The sequence below is a fragment of the Tursiops truncatus genome, chromosome 7 (genome assembly GCF_011762595.2).
Source record: "Tursiops truncatus isolate mTurTru1 chromosome 7, mTurTru1.mat.Y, whole genome shotgun sequence".
Classification (NCBI taxonomy): domain Eukaryota; kingdom Metazoa; phylum Chordata; class Mammalia; order Artiodactyla; family Delphinidae; genus Tursiops; species Tursiops truncatus.
Genome location: NC_047040.1, coordinates 18,785,220 through 18,811,550, shown reverse-complemented (window position 1 = coordinate 18,811,550; position 26,331 = coordinate 18,785,220). Strand labels below are relative to the sequence as shown.

The 26,331-nt window shown below is 56.4% G+C and overlaps 1 protein-coding gene across 2 annotated transcripts; it reads left to right on the top strand.

Moving 5' to 3' along the window:
• Positions 1–6,805: 6,805 nt before the first annotated feature.
• Positions 6,806–18,719, top strand: WNT10A (Wnt family member 10A). Of its 2 annotated transcripts, none has more exons than XM_073807237.1 (4): positions 6,806–7,354; positions 8,476–8,698; positions 14,732–15,111; positions 17,547–18,719. In XM_073807237.1, exons 2-4 carry the CDS (start codon positions 8,536–8,538, stop codon positions 18,042–18,044), a joined length of 1,041 nt encoding a protein of 346 aa, XP_073663338.1. In that variant the 5' UTR covers positions 6,806–7,354; positions 8,476–8,535; the 3' UTR covers positions 18,045–18,719. The 2 variants fall into 2 exon arrangements, with proteins under 2 accessions (XP_073663338.1, XP_033715620.1); XM_033859729.2 differs by having other exon boundaries at positions 8,436–8,698.
• Positions 18,720–26,331: the final 7,612 nt, after the last annotated feature.

Sequence of the window (26,331 nt, the reverse complement as noted above, 5' to 3'; positions counted from 1 at the left end):
ATTTCCAATCACGCTTAGAGGGAGATGAAGCGAAGTTGTCCCAAAGTTTCTCTTGGCATCCAATCACATTTCCTTCCTTCTGATTCCTCTCAGAAAGCTGATGGTGAGGGTAAAGGGACAGAAGAAGGATTTGGGGTTCTGGGTTCGCCAGAACTGGGCCTCAGGCCTCCATCTCACTCCAGAGAGAATGAGAGAGGGTGTAGCCCAATGGCTGGGATTCAGAGCCCCCAATTTCCCCACAGTCCAAATACTGCAGTGGGGAGTGACTCTCCCATCAAGGTATGCAGGGCGAAGCATGAGTATTAGATTCAGACACTCTGGGTTGGAAACTAGCGCTGCTGCTCACAAGTTTACAGTATAGGCCATGTTAGCCTCGGTTTCTTTACCTATGCAATTGGGAATATCATTCTGTTTCAGTTATCCCTTGCTGCATAACAAACAACCCCAAAGTAACTACTTCTCATGATCCTTTAGGTCAGGAATTTGTCAGGACTCAGCTGCATGTTTCTGCTCCTTATGAGAGAACTATTGGCTCTGGTCATTCACTTGGCTAATTCTGCTGGTGGTTCGGCTGGGCTGGACAGTCCAAGATGCTTCACTCATATACCTCTAGTGCCCCAGAGCTTCTCCAGTGGCCTCCTCTCCATGTAACTAGCTTGGGCTTCCTTATGACATGGTGGCCTCAGTGTAGTCAGACATCTTACATAAGGCTGGCTTTCAAAATAGACTGTACCAAACTTGAAGGCAGAAACTGAAAGTCTCTTCTTAAAGTCCAGGCTTAGAAGTTACCCAGCATCACTGTCACTCCTTTTTGGTTGACACAAGTCACAGAACCAGCCGAAAGTCAAGGGAAGGGGAAACACACTCCACCTCTCAAAGGGACAGTGGCAAAGAATTGACAACCATCATAATCTATCCACATCCTCATAGAATTGTGGGAAGGATTTTTTGAGATATGCAAAGCACTTAGCATCTGACAATAATTTATGACAAATTTGTGTTTAATAAATGGTAGTTACTGTGAGAAAGGGGATAGAGAGCTGATGCTTTTGCAGGCGTTGGGCAGGCCCTGATTGCAAATGAAGATACCCAACTCAAACTAGCTTAGGCCAAAGGGAATTAATGAATGGATCTTACACCTGGGAAGTCCAGGGGTAAGTCTGAATTTAGGCACCGCTGAACCCAGGGGCCCAAATGATTGATGTCATTGAACACTCTCTTTCTCTCTCTCCCCCCCCTTTCCCTCTCTCTCTCTCCCCCATCTTCTTCCCTAAACCCCCACCCCCATGTCTATTGTTTCCGTTTGTCTCTGTCTCTCTTTTCACACTGCCCTTATGGTCTCCTGCTGCAGAGAGACTTCCTTTATATGGTAGCCGTATGTCTACATTCTTAGTGCTGCTAATCCAAAAAGTAATGGCTTTCCCAACAGAAGCCCTAAGGAAGCTGGGATCAGGTCAGCTGGGGTCGCTTGCCTATCCCTGAACTAACAACAATGTCGAGGAAAATGTACCACCATGACTGGGACTGGCAGCCCCCCTAGGACCACAGGGAATGGGGGCACAGGGAGGGCACATTACTTCAAATGAAACAGAGGGAAGGGGAACTCGTCCTGGATGTGACAGACCCTAACCATGGCTTCCAGTGCATCTTCCCTGCCCTGGCAATGGCCCCGGATCCACCTGTATGACCTAGCCTGGTTCAGCCCTCAAAGATCACACTGGGGCTCCAGAGTGAAGCCTGTATGGAGAAGGGGTATAAGGCTTCAGTGAGAAGGAATGGGCATCTGGGTTTTCTTCCTTCCTTCCTCCTTCCCTTCCTCCCTTCCTCCCCCTTCCTCCCTTCCTCCCTTCCTCCCCCTTCCTCCCTTCCTTCCTTCCTCCCTTCCTTCCTTCCTCCCCCTCCTCCCTTCCTCCCCTTCCTCCCCTTCCTCCCTTCCTCTCTTCCTTCCCCTTCCTCCCTTCCTCCCCCTCCTCCCTTCCCTCCCTTCCTCCCTTCCTTCCTTCCTCCCTTCCTCCCCTTCCTTCCTTCCTCCCTTCCTTCCCCTTCCTCCCTTCCTTCCTTCCTCCCCTCCTTCCCCTTCCTCCCCTCCTTCCTTCCTCCCTTCCTCCCCCTTCCTCCCTTCCTCCCCCTCCTCCCTTCCTCCCTTCCCTCCCTTCCTCCCTTCCTTCCTTCCTCCCTTCCTCCCCTTCCTTCCTTCCTCCCTTCCTTCCTATCTTCCTTCCCCTTCCTCCCTTCCTTCCCTTTCCTCCCTTCCTCTCCCTCCTCCCTTCCCCCTTCCTCCCTTCCTCCCTCGCTTCCTTCCTACCTTCCTTCCCCTTCCTCCCTTCCTCCTCCCTCCCTTCCTCCCCCTCCTCCCTTCCCCCCTTCCTCCCTTCCTCCCTTCCTTCCCTTTCCTCCCTTCCTCCCCTCCTCCCTTCCTCCCTTCCTTCCCCTTCTTCCCTTCCTTCCCTTCCTTCCTCCCTTCCTTCCCCTTCTTCCCTTCCTTCCCCTTCCTCCCTTCCTTCCTTCCTCCCTTCCTTCCCCTTCCTCCCTTCCTCCCTTCCTTCCCCTTCCTCCCTTCCTCCCCCTCCTCCCTTCCTCCTCCTCCTCCCTTCCTTCCTTCCTTCCTTCCTTCCTCCCTTCCTTCCTTCCTCCCTTCCTTCCTTCCTCCTTTCCTTCCCCTTCCTCCTCTTCCTCCCCCTCCTCCCTTCCTCCCCCTCCTCCCTTCCTCCCCCTCCTCCCTCCCTTCCTTCCTTCCTTCCTTCCTTCCTTCTTCCTCCTGGCTCCCTCTAGTCAAATACCTGGGCTTCAGGGAAGTGTCATGGAGAATTTGGACTCAGAGTCTCTTGAACCTTGGCTAACTTACCAAGGGAGGGAGTGGAACCAGTATTGTGGGCCACATGGTGGAAAAATGAAGCACTGTAAGGATAGGGTTTTTATTCAAAGCTCTGCCTTCGCCAGCGCTCCCTGGCTGTGTACAATACTTACTGTTTTTTAAAAGCCTGCTGCACTTTTCTCAGAGGCCACCAGAGGGCGCACAGAGCCCAGCTTCCCTAATAACAGGGTTCACAGATAGGACCTGCAGGACATCTGGGGGAACTCAGAGAGCTGTGGGCAGGAGAGGGTAGGATGGAAAGGAAGTAAGGAGGCCCACGGAGAGCTCGGGTCAAGCTGCTAGGGTTCCAGACTGTCTGAGACCTCTGGGCTGACCCAGATTTAGGGCTGGGATGCCTGCCTCTGTCTCTACTGCCAGGTTCCGTGGCGGGGGGTGGGGGGGGGTAGTGGTGGTGGTGATATGGGGTGTGTGATGCTGGATATCTTCCTCCATGATGCTAGAGAGGGAAACAGAGGCAGTGGCAGAGACTGACACCACCCCAAGCAGGTTAAAAGGAATTCAGTGGAAGTAGCATGATACAGTGCAAAAAGCCTAGTTTGCTAGCTTGACCTGGGTCAAGTCAGTTAACCTCTCTGAGCCTCAGTTTCCCCAGAATGAAATGAGGTTCCTGATAGCACATTGTGAGAGTGCTTGCAGTCGTTAAACTGGCACTCACATGTTAGCATCCATCTTCTGTGACCAGTAGAGACTGGGAACTCCAGCAAGAGTCTGGGAACTGCCTTCTATGAAAGGTGAGAGTGATGGCCCAGGAGGCACCATTTTAACAATTATCCTGGTCCTCTTTAAGCTCAGAGATGGCTCTGCCCTTTTGCACTGCTGCCCGGGAGGGGGGCTGGAAGCAGAGCTCAGAAATGCCCCATCACCTCAACCCCCCCTTGCTCACCCAGCTGCTCAGCCCCAGGCACAGTCTGAGCCATCGAGGTCCCCCGCTGGCTGAGTGGTGGGGGAATGTGGAACTGGGGAGATGGGGGAAGAGCACAGAGGCACTCCAGATGTGTGCATGACCACATCAGGAACAGTTGGAACACAGGCAGATGGGTGGGGAGGCCGGCAGGAAGGCCCAGGATCAGCCTGAGGCTGAGGGCTCAGGAAGCATTTCCGCTTCCTTTCAATGACCTAACATACAGGAGTTTGGGAGACTGGAGCCGCCCTTACCTTGCTGAGGGGCCATGGTCCCTGAGGCCTGGACAATAGGACAAAGAGCTCCCTTATCAGTCTGGGCCTCCTTCAGTCTCTTCCTCACGAAGATAACCTTCTCTGGCAGGGCATCAGGACTGAGGCCAGGCTGGGCTCGGCTGGGGCAGTGAGGGTCCCACCTGTTCTCACCCTGGCACCTCCCTAGCCCTCCCTTCCCTGCAACCTCCTACAGAGCCACCACAGCTGGAACCATTCTCCGCGCTGCCTTTCATCCCTGGTGCTCCCCCCAACCAGTGGCCCCTGTAATTGTGGTCTCAGGCGGTGGCTGCAGGGGCTGGGGCCAGAGCCCAGGGCGGGGCCAGGGCAGGGCCTGGGGCTGCTGATAGGGGCTTGCCCATGGCATGTGTCCTCTGGCGCTGGGGATCCTGCTGTAGACACTCTGGGCTTCATCTTCACACATGCCAAGGCCGTGTGCCTACCTGTGCCCTCACCTCCCTGGGCTGAGGTAAAGCACTCCAGACGGGCACTCCCGGACCCTCAAGACATCAGGCCTGTACCATGCCTGAGTGCAAGCAAGGCTTGGGTATTGTTTACTTCCTGGAGTTTTCAAAGAAAGGGTCTTCTCCCTCTCCCTTACACTTCTGTATTTCATGAACAGCGGAGGGTAGGGGAGCAAAAAACCATCCTCAGCCCATGAAGGCCAGAGGAAAAAGAAATCAGCCACCCAGCCAGGTCAGTAGCATTTCCCAGGTGTGGGCCTCAAGAGAATCACTTGGGGCCTTGGTTAGAAATGCAGACCCCTGGGTCTTGCCCCTGGAAAGGCTGAGTCAGCTGCACGGGCCCAGAATCAGAATTTGCCTCAATGGCCTACCCTAGGGGATATTTACATCCGATGCATCACGTGTGGGAAATGCGGAGCAGTAGATGCAGATTAAGGAGGTCTGCAACCTGAATTATGAACTCATTCCCTTATCACATGGGGCCTGTTCCTAATCCTTTCTGGGCCTCAGTTTCCCCAACAGCCAATGGGAATTTGACTCCCAAGCCTGGCTTGTCCCTGCTGGTGCCCTCTGCCACTCTGGGCTCATGCCTCCTTCCCGGGTTGAAAGTGGACCTGCCCTGCCCCTCCCCATACCCTTCCCAAACTCTAGATCCAAGCCGTCCCTGTCCCTGCAGCATGGTGGGGGAGAGTGGGGAGGGGAGGGGGTGGCTGGGGTCAAACAAGGCTCTGGCTGACGCAGACTGCTTCCTGCCCCCCCGGCTGTTTTCCTGCTGTCCAGCCAGACTGCTCCCCCCACTGCCCCACCCTCACCCCCAGCAGCCTCAAGCCCTTAATTCCCGACAGCTGCAGTGGCTGCCAGCAGAGATGGGGGAAAGGAGGGGGAGTATGCCGTCAGCCTGCTGTTGCTCAGGCCGCCCCCATCACCTGACAGTCTGGGGACAAGGAAGGCCCCACCCTTCTCCTTCAACTGCCCAGGGATGGGCAATCCCGGGAATGGGCCCCTTTTGTCTCAGAGCCCAGAGGCTCTGGTAGTTTATCCTTAAACCAGGAGGGGCTCTCTTCAGAGAGAGGGGGCAGTGAGGTTGGGAGGGAGGTGTATGTGTAGAGTGGGAGGTTTGTGCCCATTTTACAGAGGAGGATGTCAAGGCCACAGTGGGAGTAGGTTTCACTATCAGGGCCCAGGTTAGAACCAGAAACAGAAGCTGGAGCCTCTGTCCCCAACCCTCTGGCTCTCAGACCCTTACCTGAGTCTAGTACACTCATCCCATATTGAGGTGAGCCCAGTGTTCAGCTGGGGTGTGAAGGCAGAAAGGGATCCCAGAGAGGAGTGGGCCTGAGCCAGGAGGCTGGTGTTGGGGAGCTCTCAGAGGACCAAGCTGGCAGGGCCAAGGTAAGACCTGGAGCATCTGTAGGCAGGGCCCAGGCGAGCAGTACGTAATGCTGGGGCCGCTGCTGCTGTGCTCTCACTGGGTTTGGTTCCAGCTCTTCCATTAACTTGCTGTGAGAACTTGAGTAAGTCATGACCCTCTCTGAGCTTCAGTATTTTCTTGTGAAATAAAAGGGGACATAATAAGATGACCTTGAAACACACTTTTAGGATTAAAAGGCTCTCTAATCCCTCCTCCTAGGGTGTGCCACCCCGGGGTGCTCTGCTCCCAGACAAGCATTCACTGGTGTCCCAGTAACTTTACCTTCATTGGCTCACTGACTAGATGAGGTTGGGCCTCATTAACCGCATTTCACAGAGGCAGCGGGTGGCTCAGTGTCCAGGAGGCACCTGTTGTAGGTCACACAGCGAACAAGAGCAAGATCTAGAGGCTGCCAAACCCCTTTGTAGGATCCCACACCTGCCTCGGCAGCCAAGCCTGGGAAGTCCCTCCTGAGGTGGGGGAGGCGAGCAGAGGGCCAGCCCCTCCCTCCAGCCCCTGCAGGTGTGTATACTGGGGGGTAATGGCTCCCCAGCAGCTGCGGCTCAGCCAGGCGCACACACCTCGCAGTAACACGCACCTTCCCACACAAACCAGCGAGCCGGCTCACTGGCACCGCCCTGTGCCTGATCGCACAGACCCCAACACCTCTCCTCGCCCCCACCCTCCCCACCGCTGCTCCCGCCCCGAATCCTGAGCGGACACAGTGGCCTCGGGACGAGTACACGCCTCTACCCGCCCCCCCTCGCCCCGTCGTCATGACGTCACGTGGGGTAGAGCCCTGAGACACACTGCGGGGGGGCGGGGAGGGAGGCGGCGGAGCTCCCCGAGCCGGGACAGTCACTCACTCACTGAGCGGTGGGGCCGGGCACAGACAGCGCCGCCCCCCCCACCCCCGCCCGCCTCGCACGCCCTCGGAAGCGCAGGCTCACCGCGCTGTGCTGGGGGGGCTTCCCGGCACCCCAGCCTCTCGTCCCTCGCCCGCAGCACCTCCGGGCCCCCCCTTACCCTCGAGAGGCACCGGGAGTTGTTTCAGGGGGCCCTCGGGAAATTCCCAGAACCCCTGTGCCAGGAGGTGCCCGGTGAGCCCGCCCGCCCCCACCCCCCCGAGGGCGGTGCCCGGGGGCGCTGCCCCATGGAGCGGGGAGGCGGGCACCGTCTGCTCCCGGAGCCGTGACCCGAGTTGGAGCTGTGTGTCGCAGCCGCCCCGACCCCCGCGGATCATGCGCCGTCGCCCCTGGCTCGCCGGTCCCACCGGGCTGTGAGCCCCCCATTCCTGGCCCATCACGGCCCGCGCGCGATGGGCAGCACCCACCCTTGCCCCTGGCTGCGGCTCCGACCTCGGCCCCAGCCGCGGCCCGCGCTCTGCGCGCTCCTCTTCTTCCTACTGCTGCTGGCTGCCGCCTTGCCCAGGTGAGCCCTCACCTTATGCCCCGCCCTCCTGGAGAGCTGGGACCCTCAGCCACAGGGGCGTCTGAGCTCCTGCTGGGGCAGGGGACCCTGGAAGGAGGGAGGGACGGTGTCGCGGGAAAGTGCTGGTGACCAATGAAAGAGTACTCTCACAGGAGAGGGTTGAACTGGTGACAGAATAAGGGCAGTCCAGGGAGACAGGGCAGTGCCCAGGAGAGTGAGGGCTGCTAGAAGGGGAGGTGTGTGTTTAGGGGGAAGCAAGTGCCAACCTGGAGTCCCTGCTGTGCTGGGGGAATGCACCCCCAACCCCAGGAGTAAAACTCAAACTGCCCTGCTCCACCTTGCAGATCGCCCCCAGGTGGGGACAGGGGTTGGGGGCCAAATGAGGGTAGCCCAGGTGGGGTCAGTGAGAGATTGCAGCTAGAAGGGTTCTCAGTATGTGTGTGTGTGTGTGTGTGTGTGTGTGTGTGTGTGTACGTGTGTGTGTCTGTTCGTCTGTCTGTGGTCGAGTGAGCCCAGCAAGCTGTGTTGTAAACAGCAATCTGTGTGTGCACACGTGTGTGAATGCGAGGGCTCATGGATCAATGTATGTTAAGATGAACATGTGTGTGTACTTGTGAGTGTCTGTGTCTATGTGTATAACTATGTCTGATGAAGTGTACGTGTGGGTAAGTGTTCCTGCGTCTGTGTGTCTACCTCATTGTGTGCGGAAGTGTGCCTGCATGAATGTGACTGTCTGAAACATGCCGTTTGGGAGTGGTCTCCCGGAGAACACTGCATGTGAGAGCATCTATGCCTGGGGATGTACTTATGAAATACTGTGTGTGCAGGCATACCGGACGTGTGTGCATTTGCACGTAATCTGTGTGGGTGTGCAGCTAGGTGGGTCGTGTTGGAGGGGATGTTGGTGAGAAGGTCGAGGAAAGGAGAATGTTTAGGGGTATACTGATGGGCTCAGCCTTCAAAAGCAGGGGTGGGAACAGAGGAATTATGGCCTTTGGGACAGAGTGTGTATAGTTAGGTGGGGCCCTCCCAGCCCCCGAAAACACTCACCCACCCCCACCCCCACCCCACATGCCTGCAGGTCTTCACCCAATGATATTCTGGGCCTCCGCCTCCCCCAGGAGCCCGTGCTCAACGCCAACACAGTGTGCCTGACATTGCCAGGCCTAAGCAAGCGGCAGATGGAGGTGTGTGTGCGCCACCCTGACGTGGCCGCCTCCGCCATCCAGGGCATCCAGATCGCCATCCATGAGTGCCAGCACCAGTTCCGGGACCAGCGCTGGAACTGCTCTAGTCTTGAGACTCGAAACAAGATCCCCTATGAGAGTCCCATCTTCAGCAGAGGTAGCTGCCCTTCACCCTTGACCTTCTGCCCACCCCACTCAGCACTTCCACTCTGGAACCTATCTGCCAGCCGTCCCCTAACCCACTCCCTCAAGCCGGCAACCTCCCCAGGTGCTCATCTGCCAGCCGCGCCGCTCTCCTGCCTCTTTCTGCTCTGGGAAAGTCCATGAGGGTCAGACTAATGGGGTAGATGTGGCTCCAGGCTGGGCTGTGTGGGGTGAGGGCAGCAGGTTTCACGCCTGAGAATTGAACTCCTGGGTTATCTGCCCTGAGACTGACGCTGCATATCTCAGGCCCAGGAAATATCCGTATCTGTTGCCTGCCTCAATTTACCCTCTACCTAGTAAACACCATGTAGAATGGAAGCCTGGGATAAAGTACCCAGAATCAACATGAAGAGGGGTCAGGGACTTTTGTTAAATGGTGTAGTTGAGGGAAGCCTGGGCAGGTAAAACTGTACTTCTGCAGAAGCTCTTCCCAGTGGGGTTACACCACCAGCCTCTGTGTCATCCTTGCCACCCCTGAAAATCCTCTCTAAATCAGAGGCAATGGGTGTGTGCCTGCCTCCTGCCCAGCAGGCCTGATGGCCCTGGCAATTCCTCTTCCCCTCACAGCTCAGAGAAGCTGCAGCCCACTATCTGTCCCCCTCCCTGGACTTCTGGGTGACCCAGGGTCTACCCTCACAATCCCTTGAGTGGCTTGGGCTGGAGGTGACAGAAGGTTTTGTCACTCATTTCCACTCACACCCACCTCCTGCCCTGGTATCTTAGACTTTGACTCAGGTCTTTTGGGAAAGGTGGGGGTCCTGTCTCCTGGATGGGCCTAGCTGGGTATCTCTCTCTCCCCTCAGCTGCTTGAGTGGGACAGTGTGGGGACCTGGCTCCTTGCGACTTGTACAATTCTCAGGTGACAGTAGAGGAGGAGGGGTACCCCTGTACCCTGTGGCCTTGGGGCCCAGAGGCTTCTGGGAGAGTCAGACTCTAATGTACCCGAACTTCAGAAAGAACTCAGAGTCAGGGGCCTTTCCCTTTCCACCAGGACCCCTCCTTGCATCCCCGGAGCCCCCAAGTCAGGGGCCACGCCAGCCTCCCCCAGCCCAGCCCAGCCCCGCCCCCGGCCGCCCGCCCCGCCCCCGCGCGCTTTCCCTCCTCCCGCCCCCGCGCGCCCAGGGCAATGTTTCTCCCCGGCCGAGCCCAGCCCGACGCGTGTGGCGGCATGCAGCCGCGAACTAATCCCCGCGGGCATCGGCAGACGGCTCCCGGCCCCAGCCGCGTGCCTCTCAAAAAGGGCGCCCCCCTCCCCAGGCTGGCGCTCCCGCCCCTGAGCCCCTGAGTCCCTGAGTCCCTGAGCCCCTCCAGCCGTCTGCCCAGAGAGGCTCCCCGCGACCCCCGCCGGTCGGCCGGCCCAACTCAGGTCCGGCGCCCCGCCCCGGCCGCCCCCGCTGCCCTCTCCCTCGCGGACACGAAGTGACAGGCCACGGCATCTCTCCTGACCCGGCCGGGCCGGGCCAGCGCTCGCCGCCGCCGCCGCGCGCCCGAGCCCACTCGCTCCCCGAAGTCCGGTTCTCTTTCCAGCGCTCGGGCCCCGAGCTTGTTCCAGGTTCTGCTCACTGGGGTCTCGGGCAGGCATTGAGGTTCTCACCCCTGCCACTTCGGGTGAGGCGAGGCTAGCTCTTCATCCCTCTTCCCGGCCTCGGTGTCCCCTCTTTCCACTCTGGTCCTCCTGTCCCCTCTAGACTCTCAGGAGTCCCTATTGCTTCGCCCGGGTGAGGCCTGTTCGGGCTGGTGGAGGACACGGGGGGCTTTGAAGCTTCAGGGCGAGTTCCGAGAGGTGGAACCCTGCGGGGCTGGCGCGGTGCCAGATGCCCCCGGGTTCACCTGCAGTTTAATAAGCGGGAGGTGAGCTGGGGGGACGGGTGTGGGGAGAGGTGAGGTGTGGATGCGGGAGACTTGCCACGGCTAGCCGGCGCGGGGCAGGGCCCAGCGCCGGGAGGGGATGGGACAGTGGGTCCTAGGCTCCCGCAGGGAGGCTGGCCTCCTTCCTTTGGCCTCGGAACACCGTCCTACCTCTGTGGTTTCTGCCCCCCGCCCCCCACATTGCAACACCTCATTTCTACCTCTCATTCCTCGGAGGGGACTCTGTGCTTCTGGAAAGAAATTTCCGCTCCCTCCACCTCCCACCTCCAGGGGCCACCATTGCCGTGTCTCCCTCACTCAACACTTGTGGGATCATTTTTTTGGTCCATCTTGGCCCATCACCTCAAGGACTAGCTAAATTTGAATCCCATGGGGCCCATCTTGGTGGTAACCAGCCCCTGGACTGGATCCTTCCCCCAGTCTCCCTTATTTTCAAGCCACAGATTGTCCATCATGGGGTCAGGTGACCCCAGTTTCCCCCACGTGGACTATCAGGATGCCCACCCCCCTTCTGACCCAAGCTGCCAGTGGGGTTCTCTTAAAGGTGCACTCTGCCATGTTTAAAATTCAGAGACTGCTAGAAGGAGGTGGTCCCCCAGGTCTTCCATCTGAATGCTGTTACTGTCATCTAATTGTCCTGACACCTTCCCTGAGATGGGCTGGGCTGAAGGGATGGAGTTCTGACGTAAGAGGGAGACGGAAGTATTCTTGAGCACCTAGAGTGGGTGCCTGGGAAGCAGGACATACAATAGGGCTTTACCCAACCAAGGAGAGGGATGTGAGGGTGCTGGGCCCTGGGAGTTGGGGCACAGAGAGAGGGGCCTCTAGCGGGGCTAGAAACAGTCCTAAATAAGCTGTGAGAGGACCCCCCAGCCCAGGCACAGCTATGACCTAAGTGCCGAGGGCAGTGGTATCCCCAGCTTTCTGTTCTGAGGATCCACAGGGTTGGTGCCTCGATGGGTGAGATGCTGGACAAACAACGGCTACAGGGGAGCTCTTCATTGTGAGGACTAGAGAACCCCTCCATCTCTTACTCAGGATGCGGGGATCAGAGGGACATTTGGGGAAGGGGCTACTTTGGGCTGGGCTTGGGCACTGGAGTGAGAGGGGATGAGAGGACAGGGAGAGGCTTGGTGAAAGGGAGTGAGTAGGTTCACACAGCGGGCACTGGAGCACTCATGAAGTTTGGGTACTGCCCTCTCTAAGGCCCAGGCCCATTGAGAATGGATGGAAAGAGGGGGTTGCGGCTCTGCAGTAAGCCAGGCTCCCAGCCCAGGGGAACCCAACAATTTGAGTCCATCCTCTGCTCTCCAAGGCCCTGGCTCTTTCATCTCCCACCTCCCTTTTACATTTATCCTCAGGGAGTCTTTGTTTTATGCCTAGGTCTCCAGGCTTGGGGTATGTGGTGGTACTCAGATGGGGAGACTGAGGCACAGGCAATTCTATCCCAGGATTACTTAAGGTCCTATTATTCTCGTGGCACCCAATAAATTAGCCAAAACATATTAAGTACTTGCTGTGTGCTTGGCACTGTTCTAAAGCACTTTATCTGTACTTTAGTATCCTCAAACAATCCCCGTGCAGTAGGTCGTATCATTATCTTCATTTCCAAATGAAGCTAAGAGAGGTTGGTTAACTTGCCATTAGTCACACAGCTTGTATGTGAGCTGTAGAGCCAGGACTCAAATGCAGGCCAGCTGTCTTTAGAGAATGCCCTCAACCCCCTGCATACTGCCTCCCAAGCTACAAGGCCACCATGATTTCCTCCCGTGTGCCCAGAGGTGAACTGGTGCAATGGAGGAGTAATCCAAGAAATGGAACTGATATGCACGCGCGCACACAACACACACACAAACACCTACCCGTGTTTGTGCAAACGTGGCTACATTCAGTGTCACCCCTAAGTGTTCCCACGTGCGCACATCCCTCTCTCTCTCCCCAGCCCAGGCACATGAGCACGCACAGATTATTTGTGCACAGATTATTTGCACGGACGGAATGGAGACCAGACCTCTCCCCTCTCCTCCCTCTTTGACTTGAATGGGCAGGGCTCAAGCTTCTCTATCCCCTCCTAGCTCCCACTGGCTCGGGAATCCTCTCTCTTCCACACTTCCCTGCCCTCCAAACCTCCTCCCCCAGCCCCTTCCTGGCCGTTGGCTTCTTCCTGTAGCAGCAGCTGACTCCACTTAGATGCTGGCAGTCCCTGTCCCAGATCAAAGGCAGGGCGGCTAATTGTGCGTCTTAAGGAGCCCCCCACCCCCAGTGCTCCGGGCAGCCCAGCTGGCCAAGGCCCCTCCCCTCTCCCTCTCCAGCTGGCCAGATGGCACAGTGCCTGCATCTGCCCCAGACAGTCGGGGCCAGGACTGAAACTGGGGCCCTGAATAGGAGCGGGGGGCAGACCCAATGGGCTGGACTTCTCTGAGGCCTGAACGCTTGGATCAGAGGATGACCACACAAGCCCTGCCCAGTCACTCCTTCAGTGGCTGTGACAGCTGCCAGAGGCCATTAGGATGGTGTCTTTAGCTGCCTGGGGTAGGTAGGGGTGTTCTCTGTAGGCTGTGGGCTTTCTCCAGATTCCTCTAGGCCTGCCCTTGAATGTAACAGAGCCTGGAAAATGGTGTTTGGGTTGGCCCAGCACATTCCCCTGGACCAGCATCTTGCTCTTTCCTGGTGCCATGCATAGACAGGGCCATAGGACTGGGAAGTGGGCTACCTGGGTTTCTTACTCAGCAGCTTGTCTTCCCCAGAGCCAACGTCCTTCAGCAGAAGGTGGCCAGGCCTGCTGGGAGAGCTGGGGCTGTGTCCAGCTCCATAACTCCTGCAGCCTCGGGCATCTCTCCTGGTTGGCTCTCTGGGATCAGTGAGGCCTCCAAGTCCTCCCAGTCTTTGGAACTGATGTAGAAGGACCCAATTTTGTTTTGTTTTGTTTTTCTGAATCTCTGGCCTCTACCAAGCCATCAGCCTCCAGATGGGTTCTGGGCTCCCCCACAGGTGTCTATGGCACAGGTGGATTCTTCTCCTAGTGTGGGAGCTGTTATGACCCTTAGTTTCTCCCACTGCTTGAACTCTCTCAGGTTCAGAGGCTGGTCAGTAACCAGTACCAGAACCTGCCCCTCGCCGGTCCTTTCTCAGATGCAGAATAAGGAAGAAGCAGCTTGCAGGTCCCAGAGCCCTACCCTTCCCCGCAAGTAGGCCTCCCCCTGCCACAGGCCCAGAGGATGGCTCAGGCTTGGGAACACCAAGGAGGAAAGCAGTGTAGACAAGTCCTGGACTCCTGAGAGTGGCTCATCAGGGAGTCTTTGCACCCCTAAGCATCTCAGGAAGGCATCTACCTTAGCTAACCGTTCCTTCTCAGTGTTCAAAACCGCTATGTGATTAACCCTGAGCAGGCGGTGGGCTCACCTCCAGCATCCTTCAAACAACCTCTTCAGCTGACCTCGACCGACCACAAGCTGGTCGGTGGCTGGTGGCTGGGCGATGCCCTTTTCTGAGGAGAACTTCTAGGATGTCCAGACAGGCAAAGGGGAAGTTCTGCTGGCTCTTTTGTTTGCCTCTCGCACGTGGCCATCAGACAGTGTTCTTTGATGGGCCTAAGGGGGTGGCTGCAGGCAGGAGATCTTGGGGCCGGGAACTTTAGGACACCTTCTCCTCTTACTTACCCTTCTGCCCATTAACATCTCCTGGGGCCCTGAATTCCATCACTGGTAATATTTTTTAGGTTAAAATTTGCCTTCTTTCTGCAGGCTTATCTTAAAATTGCAGATATCACATGAGAGGTAGTAGCTTAAGTCCCTGATGGTTAAAAAAAAAAATTAATGTTTACTAGATACTTTCTGTCCAGCAGGAGAGATGTAGTCTCAATTCTGAACTTGCTAAGGGTGAAGCAAGGGAAAGGAGTTCAAAACGGAGGGCTGTGGGAGAGACCTCTCCCATTCCATTGTGTGCAGAACTTCCGGTGTGATTTCTGCCCCTCTTTGAATCTATGCCCTTGTACCAGATTCTCCCCCAACACTGGGCCTCTACTTCCTCTCAGTATGGTGAGAAGGTTGGGCAGGGAGGGCAGAGGGATGGGATGTGGAGGCTCCTCAAAGGCTGTTTCCTGTGTCTCTCTGCGCAGGTTTCCGAGAGAGTGCCTTCGCCTACGCCATCTCGGCAGCCGGCGTGGTGCACGCGGTATCCAACGCCTGCGCCCTGGGCAAGCTGAGGGCCTGTGGCTGTGACGCGTCTCGGCGCGGGGACGAGGAGGCCTTCCGTCGGAAGTTGCACCGCCTGCAGCTGGAGGCGCTGCAGCGCGGTAAGGGCCTGAGCCACGGAGTTCCCGAGCACCCTGTCCTGCCTTCTGCCAGCCCAGGCCTGCAGGACTCCTGGGAGTGGGGCGGCTGCAGCCCCGACGTGGGTTTCGGAGAGCGCTTCTCTAAAGACTTTCTGGACTCCCGGGAGCCTCACAGAGACATCCATGCGCGCATGAGGCTCCACAACAACCGAGTGGGGCGGCAGGTGAGAACCCCATCCCTCTGGGCCTGCTCCAGACCCCTCTGCCTAGGCCCCTCCCCTCCCCCAGGCTTATGTCTCCTCTGGGGACCACACCACTCTCCCTAATTCAGCAGCTTTCTCATTGCCCCCTCCTAATTCAGTCATCAGATGTGTTTTGGATAACTACTGTGTGCCAGGCGCTGGACTAGGCCTGGGAATATGGGGATAAAACAACCCCTGCCCTGGGATAGCTCCCCTTCCACTGAGCAGCCTGCTTCTCCCATCTCCTGCTGTGAGTAGTGGGGAGAGCTCTGGGCTGCAGTCAGGACCTCAGAGTCTAGGCCCAGCTTTGCAAGTCTGTCGCTCCCCCTGTAAAATGAGAAGGTTGAACTGCATCATCCATAAGGCTCCCCAGCACAAATGTTCCATGATTCGGTGCTTTCCTATGCTGGGACCCCCCTCCTCTCCCAGGCTTTCTGTGCAGAAAGAGGGATTCCTGCAAAGGGAGATCCCTAGGGGCCACTGTGGTACTGTGTTATGTTGTCGTCCTCCTTTCTCCCCCCACCCCCCAATGTTCATACTACCTCAAAGGTCATTTATTTGAGAGAGAGAGAAGAAGAAGAAGGAGAGGGAGAGGGAGAGGAAGAAGAAGCGGAGGAGGAGAGGAAGGAAGGAAGGAAGGGAGGGAGGGAGGAAAGAAAGAAAGGGGAAGTAATAATATCCTGCATTTAATTTATTGAGTGCTTACTCTGTGTTAGGCACTGCCTGGAGCATTTTACTACATCCTATTTCACCCTTACACCTACCCATGAGGGTTCTATTATTAGCCTCATGTTCAGATATGGAAAGTAAGGCACAGATAGACTAAGAAGCTTGACGAAGGTGATGCAACAAGTGAGAAAGTGGCAGAGGCAGGATCCATCCCCAGGCAGTTGAGCCCTGAGCCCTTTTGTTCTATAGTGTAGTCTACACTAAGTTGCCTCTCTGGCCCTCAGCACCTTCTTTTCCTGGCTCTTCCACCCCGTCCCTTCTCTTGGCCCTGCCCAGCCTGCTCAGGCCTTGTTTCTGGCTTCCCCTCACTCTAGCTGGCACTTTCTCCATCTCACTCCCCTTTCTCCTGGCTTCTCAGCCCAGGCCAGTTCACCTTCTTCTTCCACAAAGACTGGAGCTGATTCAGCTCTTCCATCATGACCGAGAGGTGACGTAAACTGAGGCATAGCCACCCTCAGGTCACGTCCAGCTCCCACCCAGTCCTGTCCGGTCCGTGCAGCTCTTTTCCCAAGCTTTGATACCATCCTAGCCCATAGCAGCAGTGCCTCCTCCTCCTTGTTAAACTGGTTAATTAATGGCTGCTGCCTGTGGGAAGCAGATGTTCTGGAGCTGTTGGCCAGGGGAGGCACGGGGCTGCTTTCCACGTGGTGCTGACACCACAGGCTGCACATACAAGGTGCAGAGCCCTTTAAGACTTGGAGGAACGGGGTCCCTCTCTTATGGCCCTACTGCCCAGGTTTGGGGGACCCAGGTCATTTTTTGGATGGGGGGCAGCGGGGGGAGGAGGATGTGGCCAGTTTCCTCTGGGGTCTCTGGTGAGGATGATGTGAAGGCGCTCTTTGGGAGGAGGCTCCGGAGAGCAGCCTGAGAGCTGGGCAGGGGCTGGGTATGTTGTATTCCTGTAACTAGCTCCCTTGGAGGCCTGGGAAACTCTCTCCGCTTTCATTGCCCTGGGGGTCTGGCTCTTTGGGTTCCCTTTGGTTCTGTACTCAGGTAGGGCCGTTGGTCCCTGTTGGTGCTCACTGTTTCCCAGGAGGAATGGTGGCTCTCAGCACTGGGCAGAATAAGCACCAGACAGTAGAATGGGAGAATGGGAGGGGGCGGGGGGGAGGGGGAGGAGGGGGTGTCTTCCCAGCCCCTGGCCCCTCTCCTTAGGCTCCCTGAAAAGTGCTGCAGGGCCCAGAGGAGTTAAGGTGCTTTTTCAGCCTCCCCACAGCCTCCGCTCACTGCCTGGAGTGAGGCCAGAGGCTTTGGGGCTGGGATGTAGTGGGGCCGGCACACCCCAGCTCCTGGTCCTGCGGGTTGGAAGGAGAGGGAATTTCCCTGAGGATCTGGGGTCCCCCCTCAGGAAGCAAGAGCCTAGAGCCCCAAGGGCCCCCCTGCAGCTGCTGGGAAAGGCGGGGGGTGGGGGGAGAGGAGGGGAAGCAGGAAGGAGGAAATTCCCCCAGGGTCTGGCCGGGTGGGAGGTGGATGCGAGAGCAGCAGAAAGGTAGGCAGAACTCTTCTCCTGGCCGCCTGGTTTAGGAGCTGTGCCACCCACCCACCCACCTGGGGCCTCAGCTTTTGCCTCCGTTCAATGGGGGTTGGTTTCCAGAGCCTCTGAGAGTCTCGAGGGCCGGTGTCTGCGACGGGAGGAGGCCAGTGGGGCTGGCCGCGGGCGTCACCCCTCCCCGTGCCTCCCTCTGCAGGCGGTGATGGAGAATATGCGGCGGAAGTGCAAGTGCCACGGCACGTCAGGCAGCTGCCAGCTCAAGACGTGCTGGCAGGTGACGCCGGAGTTCCGCGCTGTAGGGGCACTGCTACGTAGCCGCTTCCACCGCGCCACGCTCATCCGGCCGCACAACCGCAACGGCGGCCAGCTGGAGCCGGGCCCCGCGGGGCCACCCTCGCCAGCCCCGGACATTCCGGGGCCTCGGCGCCGCGCCGGCACCGCCGACCTGGTCTACTTCGAGAAGTCGCCCGACTTCTGCGAGCGCGAGCCGCGCCTGGACTCGGCGGGCACCGTGGGCCGCCTGTGCAACAAGAGCAGCGTGGGCCCGGACGGCTGCGGCAGCATGTGCTGCGGCCGCGGCCACAACATCCTACGCCAGACGCGCAGCGAGCGCTGTCACTGCCGCTTCCACTGGTGCTGCTTCGTGGTCTGCGAGGAGTGCCGCATCACCGAGTGGGTCAGCGTGTGCAAGTGAGCGGACGGCTCGCCTCCCTGTGCCTGGTCCTCTGCAGCTTGCGATGTTGTCCGGGCAGCGTCGCCTTGGTTCCTGGGAGTGGAGGATGGACCACAAAATCTTACAGGAACCTCCCAGCTCTGAGGTCGTCAAGACGGCAATCACGGGACAGTTCAGGCCCGCTCAGCCCCCCTGCTCACTTCTGTGGCCTCCAGGACCGGTTTGCCTCCCGGGTCTCTGACCCAAGCTCAGACAGTTCCGTTGGGCTGGCGGTTGCCCCACACTCTAGGGCAGTGTGAGCCAGGCATCCTCTGGGCCTGCCTCCTTTTATCTCTTCACCCCTACCCCTGGAGGGGGAGGGAATGAATGGAAGCTGATGGGGAGGGGGAGGAGGATTAAAAAGAAGAAATGGACATCACTGAGCTGAAGTGATTCTGCGGAGGCCTCAGACACCCTCCCCCACTGGCCTCTGTCCCTCATCATTTAACAAATATTTATTTTTGCACTCTTTGTGGCCTGGCACTCTGTGGGGGACGAGAGGTGCTGGGGATACAGATGTGAATGCGAGATACAAGACCTGCTCTCTTGGAGTTTACATTCGGGCTGGGGAAGATGAACAGTAAACAAGAAAACACACAAACAAGGTCATTTCAGACAATGCTATGTGCTGTGAAGAAAATAAAGCAAAGTGCTGGATGTAGAGTGATTTGTGGGGAGTGGGGCCCCTCTAGATAAAGCTACTGGTTGGGGAAGACCTCATGCTGAGACTGCATGAGGAGGAGAGCCATGCACAAATTGAGGGTAAGGGCTTTTCAGGCAGAGGCCATGTGAATGCAAAAGCTCTGAGGACAGAAAGATCTCAGGAGGAGCAGCAAAGAGGCCAGTGTGGTTGGAGTGAAGAAATCAAGGGACAGATTAACAGCAGAGGAGCTGCTGGAGGGGGTGGGGGATGGGGAATGGTCACATTATGCATCCTTCCAGGCCAAGGTAAGGGATTTTATGTAAGAGGAATGGGAACCTTCAGAGGGTCTTAGGCAGGCAAATGTCATGGTCTGATTCCCACACTGCTTGCTGTCTGGGGAACTGAAAGGCAGGGGACAAGTTGACAGCAGGCGGCCAGTTAGGAGACTACGGCCATCTTCCAAACCAGAGATGAGGCCTGGGCTAGATGGAGGCAGTGGGGAAGTTGGCAAGGAGCTGGATCAGGAGCCCTGGATGCCAGAGCTCCAGCTGTCCACCTTGTGCCTGAGCCCTCTGCCACAAGCCAGGACGAGTGTCGGCCAGTAGCACCCGTCAGCAGAGACAGGAGGTACTCTGAGAGGAGTAATCCTGGGCAAGACCCAGCTCAACCCAGCCAGCCCAGCGCCCCAGGGAGCAGGTGGGGCTAGGAGGTGCGGCCTGGAGAAGGGTGGCAGGGGAGGGCCAGGAGACTCGCTGTCTGGATTCTGGTCTCTCCGAGTCCAGGCAGGGGAGGCGGGGTATGTAAGTAAGGCTGGGGGTGGGGGGATATCCTTCCTGGGTCTCTTGTGCCCCCAGATCCCCAGCTCAGGATGTCCCTTGGCAGGTCAGCCAGCCCCCCCTCCATACTCCCATAAGAACGCTGCTAAGCTGGCGGCCTGGGTCCAGCATTGCACTCTCCTTGGCTCTCAGATCTGATGTTTTTCCGGAACAGACCCTCAAGGAGGAGGCAGTGGAGAGGGAGGTGGGGTCAGGTTCTCGGGGAAAGAACCCTTCACCAACTTCATCCGGGCCTCCTGCTGCTCACAGTGGAGAGTCCTGTGCCTCAGTCCTGTGCCTCAGTTCACCCCAGAGTGGCACCCTTCTCGATGAACCAACCAAGGATGAAGTCTTGTTCCTTTTCCCAGTTGCCAGCCTACCTGCATCTCCATACTTCCCTGGCCCTGACCCATGTCTCCCTACCCCTGGGTAGGGCTGAGAAGGAAAGGAGGCTCTCATGGTGATGCACGCCTGCAGGCCCACCACCTGGGAGACTTGCCCTCATGCGCTTGCCCTCAGCTCCCTTCCCTCCAACTCCTGCATCCCAGCAGCTCTCAGACATGACTAAGGCAGCAGGACATTTCACATGCTCAGTTCTGCTGCCTCTGGAGAGGACAGGGTTTCTCTCCCCATCCCCCTAAAGACAGTACCACAGGCAGGCGGGTGAGAGTCCCCCAGGAGGAGGGGTGGGCAGGAGCAGCCAGACACACCTGCTTCATTCCTTTCCTCTTGTTCACCCAGGAGAAAGCTTTGGGGGCTGGGTTCGCTGCCTCCTCCCTCCCTCCCATTCAGGGTAGGAGGGAAGGGAGGGGCAATGAAGGCCTGGGGGGGTACTCCCACCCCCTGCCCAGCCCCCAGCAGTGTCCACTACAGCGTTAGCTGTGGCTTCAGCCTCCTCTGCCTTCCAGGCTTTAAGAGGACAGAGTTGGGGGGAGGAGAGACTGAAGATGAGAGACGCAGGATGAGGGTTGGGATAATGAGGTAGGAGCTGTAACACTGCAGGGCGTGCTGCCTCTAGAGGGAGGGGTGGGTTATGGGGTGGAACAGGGGACTGGACACCAGGCTGTGGGGGACATATCCCAGTCAAGTCAAATCATGGTGATCTGATACATGCTAGCTTTACCTGTAAAGGGAGAGAGGAAAAGTTGGAGAAGGAACAAATAGGGTGTTGCCCACCCCCATCCTTTCTCTGGGCCTGAAGCTGACTAGAGTCTGGACCAAAGCTGAACCCCACATTTGAAAAGGGGTGTATGGGATTTGGTTGACCCTAAAGGGAGATATGGAGGTGATAAGTGGTGGGAAAATGGGGCCCAAGAGGCCCTGGGTTTATGCACTCTGGCTACGAGTGAGGCAGAAATCAATGTGCTGGTTGGAAATAGGGGAAATGGGCTGAAATAAAGTGGGACGGTGGAAGTAAATAGGAGGAAGAACTTGCCAAGAGCTAGGAGAGGACCAAGGTTCAGATTTGGAAATAAGAAGAGAGGGTGGACCAGACTTCACTCAGAGGGGGAGGAAGCCATCCCCACCCCCAACACCTTTCACCTTGAGGGACATTGGGCCAACTCCTTGCAGGAGGAAAAAATAGCATGGAGCCTGGATGGTCCCAAAGGGAAGAAGGGAGGGAAGTAAGAGAGAATGAGGTGGTGGATAGATCAGCAGGCAGTGGTGGGTTAAAGGTCAGGGAGAGGCAGCCAGACTGGGGTGGGGATCACAACCCAGGCATCCTGCTTTTTTGTCGCCCAAGGTCCCAGGGTCAGAAAAAAGAGGGAGAGGCAAAGGTAGAGGCCTCGGCAGCTGTAGGAGGGCCAGGTGGGTGAGAAATGAGGTCAGGGGCATCCCGGCCCTCCCTCGCCTTCCTCCGAATTAATGCGCCCCCAGCTAGCCCCCGGCAGGGGGCCTTCCACGTTGGAGCTTGGCCAGGCCCTAGTCGCGGCCTCCCTCCACCCCTCCCACCCCCCCTTCTCATGTGGTTGCCGGCAGCTGCCTGCGGTCGCCCCAACTCCTGCGCTCAAGGCACGGGGACTTTCCAACAGGGGAAAAAATGACTTAATGAGAGTGGGAGCCGGGGCGGGAGGGACAGGTCCCTGTAATCACCGCTCTGCTGTGGGGCCTACGCGCCTCCGGGCCCTTCCCTGGCTTCCTGCTGCCAGCGCCCCCCTCGGGCTCTGCGGGGGGAGGGGGACGGGCTGGCGCAGGGGATCCCTTTTCAAGTTCCAGGCTCTTTGGGGGCTCCGGCTGCCTTTGTTCCCTAGGCTTGCCCTGCGTGGAAACTGAGACGCCCCGTGGTCCCTCTCTGGACTTTGTCCTTGAAGTTGGGGGGTGGCAGTCCTTCCCAGGAGCCACGGTCCTCTGCTGGTGGATTAGAGGGGTGCGGGATCGTGGAGAGCCCTTTGCCACTTCGCGGCTGCGCACTTCCAAACGCCTCCGGTTGCTGTGGCAACCAGGGCAGTTGAGGTGTGTCCGCAGGGCTGGGAGGCGCCCACCCCACCCCCCTTTTCTCGCAGCCCTCCGGGCCAGGCCGGGCCGCTGCGGTGCGCGGGGGTGGGGGTGTGCCGTTACCATGGCAAGGGTGCGCTAGGAGGGCACATTCTTCCCCAGGGTGGGAGCGCCCCGGGGATACGAGAAGGGGGGTGATGGGGGCAGCAGAAAGGGGAGGCTAGAGGGTCAGAACGAGGGAGGAGTCTCGGACAAGACGCTCCAGGGCTTCTGGGGTTGGGATGGGGAGTTTGGAATCTGCCCTCGCCACCCCCAGATCTCCGGAGATGTCCCGGTCCTCCCCCCTCACTCTCGCTGGGGTTCAAGCCCCTAAACCCCGTTTCTGAGGAAGGGATCCGAACTGCCGACCCCGAAGGTCTTTTGGCTTCCTCCGAGGTCTGGTTCGCCGAGCTAAGTGTCCATCCCCTCCCCCCGCAAGCGGAGCTGCATCCCAGACTGCGACCCGAAGCCCTGCAATTAAGCCCCTCGCCCTCCCCTGCGCCGCCCGCGGGTCCTCTGCCCGGCAGGGCCTGCACCGCCAATTACAGCATGCGCGCAGCAGCTGATTACTCCGGAGTCCAGGAAGCGGCCGGGGTGGGGACCTCAGCAGGTCCAGGCGGCGGGGTCCCTGGGGTAGTCCCCGGCCAGGGGTCCTTCACTGGAGCTTCGGGCTGCGGCCCTCTAGCCCAAAGTCTCCGCTCCAGACAAGACGGGGAGGAGGGTCTACTCGGTGCTCAGTCCTGCGCTGCCTCAGTTCCTCCCTCCTCGAATGCACACTGCACCCAGGGCAGAAAGAGCGCAGGGAGGATGTGTGTGTGTGTGTGTGTGTGTGTGTGTGTGTGTGTGTGAACGCAAGAGTTCAAAGCCCTCAAGGCCAGGTCTCTTTCCTGCCGCAGACGATCGCGTGAGTCTCTCCTGGCCCAATGTCCCGCCCGGTGGACCCGGCTCTGTTGTGCTGAGCTAGCCCCAGGGCGGCTGACAACCGGTATCGCACTTTTCTGGGAATCGGAAAACGGCGCCCCCGCTGGGCAAGAGGCTCCCGCATTTCTACCCCACAATGCAAGGCAGTCCGGGAGCCTGCGGGGCAGCGACGTCGGGTATTCTGCCACCACCTTTGCCCCCTGCCATCCCTTCTTCCCTCTCCCCTCGCCCACCGGTCTGCAGTGGCTAGGGTAGAGCTCAAGTCTCCCGTGGTCCAGCTGCCCACATCTGGCCGGCAGCTGGGACCCGCCCCCTTCGCACTGCTGTGGACCCAGCGCCCTCTGTTGGTGCGGAGCCGCAGCGCACCAGTTTTCCGGCCTGGATCTCCAGCTGCCGCCGCCGGTCTGGGGTATCGCTCCAGTTCCAAGGATTTGGGGTTCCACCCATTTGGCGCCCCTTGCCGTTGGGTACACCCCACCCTCTGCCTCACGTCGCTCCCAAATCCGACTTTTTGGGCCCTTTGCTCTTTGCCGGCCGCGGCCTCTCTGACTCTCTTTCCTCGGTCTTTGCGTGCTCAAAACCTTGTCCGGCGACCTAACTGTCCCCCAACCTCCCATCCTCTCTAGTCGTCCAGGCTTCGAGGGCAAGTACTGAGGTGCGATCTCTTGGAGCCCAATGTGAAAGTCCGCAAATAGGAACACGATTACATAAATCGCCGCCCATCTGTTCAATAGGATTCCTCGCAGTGCCCTTAAAAATGAGGTGGTTTGAAGTATATTTAGGGACTGAGACTGAGCGTTTGCTCTTTATGGGGGGGGGGGGGCGTGTGTGTGCAAGGTACAAAATAGCACAGGGAAGGATCCCTCCTTTATCGCAACAAAAATTATAGATGTCAGTTGCATTTTTAATGTCTAAAGTAGGCAGTAAAACGCTAACAGAAATCATTTTCTGGATGATGGAATTATAGGTGGTTTAAAATTTGTCTCTATTTTATCTACATTTTTCGTTTATCTATAATGAACATGTAATACTTCGGCACAATAAAAATTCCATATCCAGAATATTTTTGCCCAAAATGTGAGAATCGAATTACATCATTAGAATACATTAAATTTTAAAAAGAACCCTTTTAAAAGTAGGAATTAGGGAGACCTCCTGACAAGAGCTAATATGATTATGTCATTGGGATTTTCTTTTTAAAATCATAAAACTTTGTAGGGAAAGCAGGCTTCCAACCTCTGAACTTCAGAGCCTAGGGAACTGAGAAGTTGTTAGAGGGTCCTCAAATCCACATGCATCTCCAGTACTGTTGCGAATTGAACCGCTGATTTATTGTACTGCGTGTGTATAAAGATGCTGTCATGATTAACAATATAGAAAATAATTTTAATACCTTTTTCTCAGTCTTGATCCTCTTTGGTCTCTTTGCAGCACTACACTTCATTAAATGTCCTCCCCTTAGACATATTCAATTCTTTAGTCCACGTGTTTGATGTTGCGCTGCCTAGTTCTCTCATTCTCCACTGCCTCAGGGATTCCATTCACTCTTTCCTTCTCTTTTTTCTTTTTATTTGGTGTAACAGAAAATTTACAATAGTACAAAGAACTTTCCCCTTCCCTGAACTTGAGAATAAATGACCTACACAATGCCTCATCACCCCTAATACTTTAATGTATATACTTTAGTGTATATTCTCCTACATAACCTAATACAATGCTCACAATCAGGAAATTAACATTGATACATTAATACTGTCTAACTCCCAGACCTTACTGAACTTTCATCAATTGGCCTAATGATGAAAAGATCCAGTTCAGAATTATTCATTGCATTTAGTTGTCATGTCTTTCCAGTCTCCTTCAGTCTGAGACAGTTCCCAAGATTTCCTTTACTTTTATGACCAGGATGATTTAGAAGGTTACAGACCTATTACATTGTAGAATGTCCCTCAACTTGGGTTTGTCTGTTGTTTCCTCATGATTAGATTCAGGCCATACAACTTTATGCAGCAATATTACAGATGTGAGTGTTTCACTCATTGCTTCATTATTTATTCTGATGCTTAGAATTTCCCAGACTCGGCCAGCTGCCAGGCTGGCTTCTGTCACCACAATTCTTTGAGTACTTCCTTACTTTCTGGCACAACGAGATGTTCAGGGCTCATCTTGTACTTTCTCTGCTCAAGTCCTGTAATCAGCCATTTCTCCAAGGGACTTAGTTTCTTTTAGTAGAGAATGGTATTTAGAAATCAAGATCTGGGTGCCAGGTGTGCTCATTGTTCTTGGGATATCACTGCTTCCGGGCCTTTTATCGAGAGTGCTAGGAAATTTGTGTATGATTAAACACACATTATCTATCTATCTATCATTTATCAAAGTATGTAGAAAACCATGTGTTCACACAATGCCTTCAATTCCCATCCAACACTATAGGATTTATTCTAATTTTCTCCCTTTTTATTTGTGTAACTTCCTTCTCCCTTCTTGTTGGAGTAATCCCTTTGTAAGTAACATGTTCCTGACTGCTGCTGCCGCCCCCTCCACTTACCTTGCAGACATCCTCTTCTCGCATCTTGGCCTTGATAACCTATGACAGCCTAATGTCCACTCTGCCCCCACATGGATGCTTCCCTTTGTTAGCCCCACATCATGGCTTTTCAGCCAGAAAAACTAGTTCAGAAAGGCGGGCAGGCAGGAAGGCTGGAAACAATTTTACTCTCTTGAGGCTTAGAAATACTTCTCAATCTTTCCTATTCAGTAAATGTCAGAGGATCTTCCTGTTGAAAACTCTGGAGGCACTGGACTCCTTTATTTCTCTGATGCCTCACATCTAACCCATCAGCAGATCTTGCTGGTTCTCCTTCAGTTTATATCTAGAGTTCGGTCACATGTCATCTCCTCCGTCATTGCCATCACGGTGCAAGAGACCATAGTCTCTTGCCTTGAATGACTGCAATTATCTCTTAGTTGATCTCCCTGCTTCTGCCCTTACAAACTACCAGTATACTCTATACACAGCAACCAGAGTGATCCTTTTGAAGTATTAATCATGGAGTGCACCTCCTCTGCTCAAAATTGTCCAAACTCTTCCTATTTCACTCAGAACAAGAGCCAAAGTACTTATAACGACAGGGCCTTACAAGATCTGCTCCCTACCACCTGCACCTCTACTTCTGCCCTCCTTCTACTCTGCCCTCATCAATTTTGCTTTAGCCACACTGACCTCCTAGAAGTTCTTTGAACAAAACAAATTGTCCAACCTCAGTGTCTTTGCACTCATTATTCTCTCTGCCTGAAATATGTTTCCCCTAGAAAACTACATGGATGTTGCCCCCCTGCATTCAGGACTTGACTCAAACATCTCTTTCCAAGAGGGGCCTTGGGCTTCCCTGGTGGCGCAGTGGTTGAGAGTCCG

Coding starts and splice junctions, on each gene's coding strand:
- WNT10A (XM_033859729.2), top strand. CDS start 7,242: ATGGGCAGCACCCACCCTTGCCCCTGGCTGCGGCTCCGACCTCGGCCC. Junction 8,699..14,731: donor GAGTCCCATCTTCAGCAGAG/GTAGCTGCCCTT, acceptor CTCTCTGCGCAG/GTTTCCGAGAGAGTGCCTTC. Junction 15,112..17,546: donor ACAACCGAGTGGGGCGGCAG/GTGAGAACCCCA, acceptor CTCCCTCTGCAG/GCGGTGATGGAGAATATGCG.